Genomic DNA, 8,360 nt, shown 5'->3' with positions numbered 1-8,360 from the left:
CTGTCAGACAGACTGTCGGACATTTCTTGCGGAAGTTTCCGTACAGATGGATACGCGGCCTTACTTGCATATGATTTTTTTAACTGGTATTACCGAGTACGGTAAAAAAATAAAAAGTCCTATCAGCGGGTAATTTGACACTAAAATATTTATTTGGATTTTGAAAAACGAACACTTTTATTTTGTCTAAGCTTAACTCAACTAAATAACCAGATCCATAATGATGATCTAAGTAAATGAAACTATTGTATACATAATTTAATAATGGGTCTAATATATTTAAGTAGGCGTGTTTGTCTTCTTAGAAGAAAAATATTTCCGCGAATTATTTTTGGTTTGCTTTTCATCTACATTTATTGTGAATATCTTATTTATTATGTATCACAGGTACAGGTATGCTCAGAATCTAACACCATATACTTTACCTTACAGTATCATCATTCATTATGTATTTCATTTAAAGTTGATACATTTTTCAGTGTGTTTGGCCGAAACTCGAAAAAAAACATGCCAAAGATGTGGAACCAGTGTATGCCCTCGTTATTGCAGATATTCATATGTTAGGTTCTCGCAATGGTCATTGGTTAGATAAGTGGAGAAGAGAGTGGCAAATGCACCGTGCATTTCAAACAGCCATGACTCTTCACAGACCAGAATTAGTATTTGTTTTAGGTATCTATAAAAAAATACAATTTAATATATAAATTATTTTTATTATCATTATAAAGCAGGCACTGAATTATACAAACTTTTTCAGGTGATTTATTTGATGAAGGTAAATGGTGCTCACAAAATGAGTTCAATGAGTATGTGGAGAGGTTTCATAATTTATTTGCAACACCTGAGGGTACCACTATGTATACAGTTGTTGGAAATCATGATATTGGTTTTCATTATATGTAATGATAAATATAATTATTACTATTGCACTTCTTTTTTAAATAACCACACACAAAACTTGCACAGAGCTTATAGCATCTGTTTGACCTAATGCATACTAGATTGTACAGCCCATCTATAAATTATTTGCTTAATTACGTTTTCTTATATTGGCATGAGCATATATGTATGTGCTAGTACTACTACTTTATATACATTTCTATTTGAAAATTATTTCTAGGATAACTCCACACTTGGCAAAAAGATTTGAGGACAAATTAAATGCTCCACCCGTGAGTTTAGTAAGTGTCCGGGGAAATCACTTTGTTTTGATAAATTCTATGGCTATGGAGGGTGATGGATGCACTCTCTGTTCCAGGGCTGTAGCAGAGATTAACAGAATTTCTGGTAGGTATTTATGAATGTAGTTTAATAATTGTGTAATGTACAATATGCAAATGAAATGTTTACTTTTGTCATCTGGATGTACATGTTTGTAACTACAACTTTCAACTATTCCGATTTATCCAAAGCTAAGCAGTTAAATGCAGAATCTATACTGCTAACAATGTGCAATGTTTTTATTTTATTAATTTACAAGTTATACTTTTGAAACTAATCATATGTGAACAAATGAATGGTACACTTAATGGTGGTGTAATAATAATTTAATTTAGTAAAGTTTAACATTTTTTAATTGAGGCAGGTCAGGGATTATTTTTGAATCATTATTACTGCCATATAATATATTATTATGAAATTCAAAGATAAGTTAATGGTAAATTAATATCATATAATAGATATGACGAACATAATATGTGTTTCTGATGTCATTTATCAATATTGAATTGAGGTCAATGACATTGAAATTTGAATGTTATTTTTAGATGTATTAAAATGCAGCAGTGGATCAGCACTTTGTAAAGGAAAAGCTAAAGTGCCCAAGTACAGTAGGCCAATATTGATGCAAGTATGTATGTAATTATAATTATAATGTATTAATATTTTTAAGTGAAACTAGCGGTCCGCCCCGGCTTCGCCCGTGGTACATATTTCGCAATAAAAGGTAGCCTATGTTCTTTCTCAGGGTCTAAAGATTATCTGTGCCAAATTTCATCAAAATCGGTCCAGTAGTTTATGCGTGAAAACCATACATATAATTACAAACCTTTCCTCTTTATAATACATATTAGTACCTATAGATTACTTTTTTCATGCTTTCTATAAAACTGCATTTACACAATCGTTTTTTGCCTCGCTATTCGCAAAACGAAACCATCTTTTTTAGAACTAGTCACTGAGTATGATAGGTAGGTACAGAGCAAACTCGCGAGCGGAAAATAAAGTTCAATAGTCTGCTTAGAATTTTTCGGGCCACTGGTTAAAAATTAAAACCATACGAAAAGCTTCAATGTTAAGTGTTTTGTACTTCTTTCAATTTCATGTACGAATGCAATGTACAGTAGGTACAATTATATCTACTATAAATAACTTCAAACATCACTATAAAAGTATAAATATTTAAAATGTTTTTTTAAGGCTTAATATGGGGTAGTCTCTGTGCATCAATGTAAACAAAAAAAGCAACCAAAACATGAACTTTATATTTATTTTCGTTAAGTTAAAAATATACATAAATGGCACTTATTATAACTTGGCCGGTTTTCGACCTGATTTTCCTATTACATAATAATTAAAGTTCACATTTATAAATTGATAATATGCTATACAGATGTTTTGTTTAATCGTCGGTTAAGTATCTTGTCGGTGAAATCGGATCTCAATGATTGATTATTATCATTGACATTTGAGGTCATCTAGCGGCCTAATAGATGATGCATAGTTTAATATAATATCGATGCATTTTTAAGATAGGTCATAGGATGATAGAAAGAAGAAAAAAAATAATTAAACACAAAATTAAAACATGAAAATAGGATACAAAAATTATAAAATTAGAAAATAATTTATAAAAAAATCTATCGTCGATATACGTAGGTATGTAAAATTGTCGTTTCTTACATTTCGTCTCAATATCGAAGGAGTGATTTCTAAATTATTTGGTTTTTGTGAAGGCATGGAAATTTTTTTGTACATTTTTAATTTAAGTAATATTTTTTCAAACGTGTACATCGCTCAGCCGTTAAATGCTCGAGGCGCCCGTGTACGGCCGCTGTAAGAAGTTTCAATTTATTGTGCGATTTACATTTAGAGTTGCTAACAGTAACTTTAAAGTGATATCGAAATAAATAATCCTTGCTTGTTACGTTATATGCGGATAAAGGTGAATGAATAATGCATTTCAGCATTACCCGCTGTACAGGGAATCAGATAGTATTTGCACAGAGCCCGACGCAGCGCCCTTACCTCTGAGGAATAATCTATTCGAGGAGCGTTGGGATTGTTTATCCAAGGAATCGACGGAATATTTAATAGAGAGCTTGTTGCCTCGTGTGGTGTTTGGTGCACACACACACCACAGCTGTTTGGTGCGACACAGCTTCGTACCACGCCCTGATCATAAGATAGAGTTCATTGAATACACCGTGCCGTCCTTTTCCTGGAGGAATCGATTGGACCCTAAGTACTATTTGGTTAGTCTGTTTGTGTTTTGTATCTGATGAACTTTGAAATATAATTAAGACCCCATATCACAAATTAAGTTTGGGTATTTATTCTGCTAGATATTTCTTTTAATTTTTATTAAAATAGTTTTTTTATTTAAAACGTTACTAGTTAGTTCAGGAAATATTAATGTGAAAAATGAGAAATATTAAAACCACGAATTCTAGGAATTTAAATTAGGAAAACAAAAGGAACGTTCAAAGACAATACAAAAATGTCTTCGAACGTTCCTTTTTTGCCAGTTTAATTATTATCTACCATCGGTACAGTTATTTATTTATTTTTATTTAGTTGCAAGTTTTACGATTGATATCAGCTTTAGAATTCCTGTTTTTAACTCATCAAAAGCAATGTAACATAACCTATTCAACAAGGTCCAAACCAAGGGTCGCGGTTGTAACACACACGGTATGTATTACAGCTGACCGTAACCCCGGGCGAGGTGAGAGTGGCCAAGTGCGAGTTGCCGCAAGAATCCACGATACAGGTCACGGCCGTGATACTCCTGTTGATACTAGCTGCGTATGTACGCTGGTGTTGGAGGCGGAAGTCTTTTAGGCATATGTAAGTAGTTTTATTAGCTTATAATACATGGTTGTACTGAAAAAAAAAACTATAAAATATGCGTAAGGTGCATCTGAGTAATTCTGAATCAGGGTACATCCAAACATATAATTAATACGTAAGTAGTGATTGAAATAAAAATTATATTATTATTTATTATCAAATCTTTAATGATCCTTCAAATCACGGTTCTGGTGTTCACAATTTTTAGAAATTAACCCCACATCCGCACTTACCTGATACATAGGTATGGAACTAAAAATCATTTAGGTACATACGTCCGATTCAGGTACGAATATTAATTGTGTGTGTGCCTTGTGTCGGAAATAAATGTACATATCTACATTCATTAATATTTTATTCATTCATTCCATTTATGTCTCAAACATATACATTTATAAATGGAAAACGATAGAATATTATCGTTACATAATACCTATTTGGAAAATATTTTTCAGATATTTTGATCCTAAACTTAGCCGCTTGCGCTAATTGATTTTGTCTGCGTCGCTATGAAATTATTTGGTGATAGAATTGATGTAATAAAAAAACAATTAATCATAAATATCCAATTATTATTTTTCCGTTTAATAAGTGCTTGTTCAATATTATTAGGCATTAAGTTACATAACTTTAACGATTTCATCTAGACATCGTCTACCTTTCGGCTTTCTAAATTAGTTTAACAATTTCAACAAATATGAAAGTAAAAAAAAAAAAAAAGTGAAATTAAATTTGTACTTCTATTAATTCAGCAAAGTGATAAATGCAAATAAAAGTTATTTAGGCTTTGCATAATTATGGGGTTGATTAAAAACAAGTAGCCTATTATTGAATACTACCTATTTCTCGAAAATTATAATTCAAATTATCATCGAAATCGGTGCTATGGTTTAGCCGCGAAGTGTGATAAACGGATTAATACTATTAATTTAAAATTTGAATAATAAGCTTTATAAATTAAAGATTTTACGACTATTGTTATTGTATAAGTTATAACAAGTTTATTGAAACCAACTCGCGATTTTTTTATGTGGTAAATACCTACTAGTTTTAAAATTGCGGAATTACAATGGACAAAAAATGTCGCGAACTGATAGATTGATTTTTGAATGTGGTGTTACTAACTTGGAAGTTAAAAATCACATTATGTAGGTACATAATATTATTAGGTATCTTTTTACTCTACAAGTAACGAAAATGAAAGAAATATAAATAGATTTATTATTTATGTTCTTGAAATAAGTACTAGAGAAACAATTATTACTAAACTTTATTATTGTTACGAATTTCCATTACTCAGTGCGCAGAGAACCGACTGAATTCCACTGTGTTCAGTCGAGCCCTTTTCAGCGGTCGAGGTGGGATCGCGGATCTAAGTTCAAATAAACGGACTTAAACCACTCTAACCCAGGACAACATATGTCAACAAAAATATAATATTAGATATGAAATATATCCAAAATAAAAATGTATTTGATTTCAAAATAGGGGATAAAAATGATTCATTTATTTAAGAAGGCTATTTATGTCTCTTATTTATCTATTTTATTTTTGTCAGAGATTTTAAAGATAAAATCGAACGAGAAGTTTTTATGCATTTTATGGATCAGGTACTGAAATAACCTAAAGAGAATGGTAAATATAGCATATATTAGCATATTGAAGTGTATAAATACGTTACAGAAAGTTAACAAGTACCGAAGTAATAGCAAAGGTGATTTCAAATTAAATTTTATTTTTTCCGTTAATAGCTTTGTAGAATTAGCTGATAAGCTATCTACGGGTTGGCCAGTTACGTGCAGGTCGGAGGTGAAATCCGTGCACAGTTGAGAGACACAACTATTAAATCGGATGATTAAGTAAAATAACAATATGATGACAAATATGTATTGTAATCTTTTGCTTCGTTTACGCGGCTTCTCCGTGACTTGCAATACATACATATTAAGCCGTTCGGTTTTACGTATTTTTTTTATGAGAAGAATGATGTAATTAATAAAAATAAATATTTTTTGTCACAATCCTTCTCTAGCAGGCTGGTTTAGTGTTTACGAAGAACAGCGAGGGGTATGTGCTCGCTGATGATGAAACAATTACTCCAAATAAGTTTTAAACTTTATAAAAACAAGTAGTCTATAACTCTATAGTTCCTGCGAAGATTGATATCCTTGAGGAAAACGTATATAAAATACACATTACCTGTACTTTAGTCTTGTGAAACCGGATTTCCACCACACCTTCTGTCACTTTTATCTAGATCATGCAATATGTTTATGATATTTAAAAGTGCAAACGTTTTAGATTAAGACCACACATAGAGTGGTTTTCGAAAGCCGTACAACCATGAAATCTACACGTGATGCTTGGATGAGAAGACATATTGGCCTTCTTATCATTTTATTTGTTAATAGATAGGTACTTTTTCATATAATTATTAATTAATAACTTTTTAAATTGAATTATTGAAACAATATCCTAAAACTTACATCTCAAAATTTTAGTTTATTAAAAGTATTTTAGATTCTTATCTCGCATGCAGTTGAATGCAGTAATTACTACATTATCACACGTAGGTACGTAACTTACCACGTTAGCATTAGTTGCGGTAGGTCTTGCTGAAAAGCGAATAAAAAAAAGACGTGTGGCACTCGTGGACTGCCGCGGTAAAGCTATTGCATGTCTTCAAGCCACACCTCCGTGCCCGTCGGAGTGGGGAGCGTGAGGTTTTTTTCGTTACGGAATTTCTGGATTCGGTCCCCGCGCTCAAGGCCCGCGATAGAAGCTATGCAATAGCTTAAAAAATTCTTTAGAATAAATGTGGAGTTATAATGTGTTTTTCCCCCAGAGACTAAACAAATGCATTCATTATGATAAAAGTATCGTTAGGTTGTTGAATGTCATGAACGTTTTCTTAGGTATATGAACCCTTGATATAGGTACCTAATTAAGATGCCGGACACCTGTATATTTAAAATTAATAGGTATATATAGTGGTGCCAACAAAGTAAACTGCCTACTTTTATCTAAATGAAGTTTGAACGTCCATTTTATTAAATGTAATTAAAATATAAATCATGAGAGGGGAATAAAAATCTCATCAAATACAATTAAACTCTTGGAGGAAATCCAGTGGCCGAACTGTCTGGTAATTTTACAAGAAATAATACAATGAGCGTGAATCACCTTCTAGTAGTCATAGGTACTTTGTGGGAAGCGTTACAGAGTTGTCATATTTTATTTAAATCGAAAAAAAAACTTTTGACGAAAAATATCACTTCAACCTGCCTCAAAAAATAATACAAAATAAAAAAAACAAAAAATAATAAAATTTGAACCAAATACTTAGGTACCTACATTTACATAGGTAAAATCACAGGTGATAAAGCAGCCTTCTGTGCTGTTATTCTTAATAAGCTTTGTTTTCTTGTTTGTATTTTGGCAGCAAGATGAAGAGTTTAAATAAATAAATAAAATAATAGGATTAAAATACGGTTAAACACAGCAAAGCGATGCATAATTTTGACAGATATAAAGAGGTGAAATCGGTATACATGATCTGAGTTATGTTTCATGATCAAATAAACTAATTGTATCTTTCCGATTACTTCGCATGCTTTAAAGTACATGAGATACATGAGATTAACATTATTATTATTATTGGATCTGGTAATTTAGCTTTATCAGGTGTTTAGGATTAACAAGTAATTGCTGGTGTTTAGATACTTCTACAATAATAATAAGATGTACCCTAGATGATTATCTACTTAAGGTTAATTAGTAGGAATTTATCAATAATTTCAGTAATTAGTTTAACCTTCTATAGATTTAATGCCATATTAAAAAAGGCCACAAAATATATAGTTTCCTTTTTTGTTTCAGGTCGGATAAGAAAGTATGAACAGAAAATATACTGGATGTTTACAAGGTATAATGCTTATATTACTTCCAATTCAAGCTCTCAAGTCTAATGTACATAATTATAATGTATATTTTAAAGAAAATCATGTTATTTTAACTATTTATCAATATTGATCATAATTCATAACACGTCCAAAATACATGCCGGTAATTTTATTGAGTGAAATGTTATTATATGTTATTTTTTTGAAAAACCAATATATTTGTTTATATTATATTGTTTAGCTTTATCTTATTAAGGAAAATCAAAATGCAGCTTTACGTCATGTAAGTTTACGAAATAAAACTTAACATATTATCCATGACTTATTTCTATTAAATCACGCAGTCGACTATGTCAGATAAACAGGGTATCGTCAGAGGTTCGGAAA

At 31.1% G+C, this 8,360-nt stretch overlaps 1 protein-coding gene across 3 annotated transcripts; it reads left to right on the top strand.

Moving 5' to 3' along the window:
* Window positions 1-133: 133 nt before the first annotated feature.
* LOC123706494 (metallophosphoesterase 1-like) lies at window positions 134-8,291 on the top strand. Of its 3 annotated transcripts, none has more exons than XM_045655807.1 (8): window positions 134-387; window positions 480-672; window positions 758-899; window positions 1,121-1,287; window positions 1,767-1,849; window positions 3,186-3,473; window positions 3,926-4,068; window positions 7,951-8,291. In XM_045655807.1, the coding sequence occupies exons 1-8, from the start codon at window positions 265-267 to the stop codon at window positions 7,967-7,969; spliced, it is 1,158 nt and encodes a 385-aa protein (XP_045511763.1). In that variant the 5' UTR covers window positions 134-264; the 3' UTR covers window positions 7,970-8,291. The 3 variants fall into 3 exon arrangements, with proteins under 3 accessions (XP_045511763.1, XP_045511762.1, XP_045511764.1); XM_045655806.1 differs by having other exon boundaries at window positions 134-393; XM_045655808.1 differs by having other exon boundaries at window positions 281-387; window positions 464-672.
* Window positions 8,292-8,360: the final 69 nt, after the last annotated feature.

This window comes from Colias croceus, chromosome 3, assembly GCF_905220415.1.
Source record: "Colias croceus chromosome 3, ilColCroc2.1".
NCBI classification, from domain to species: Eukaryota; Metazoa; Arthropoda; class Insecta; order Lepidoptera; family Pieridae; genus Colias; species Colias croceus.
The sequence above is the reverse complement of the archived record's forward strand: the minus strand, read 5'-3'. Positions and strand labels throughout refer to the sequence as shown.

Excerpts from the sequence above, each read along its gene's own strand:
- LOC123706494 (XM_045655806.1), top strand. The coding sequence starts at position 265 with ATGGGTCTAATATATTTAAGTAGGCGTGTTTGTCTTCTTAGAAGAAAA. Across the intron at positions 673-757 it reads AGAATTAGTATTTGTTTTAG|GTGATTTATTTGATGAAGGT; the intron begins GTATCTATAAAA and ends AAACTTTTTCAG. Across the intron at positions 1,288-1,766 it reads AGAGATTAACAGAATTTCTG|ATGTATTAAAATGCAGCAGT; the intron begins GTAGGTATTTAT and ends TGTTATTTTTAG.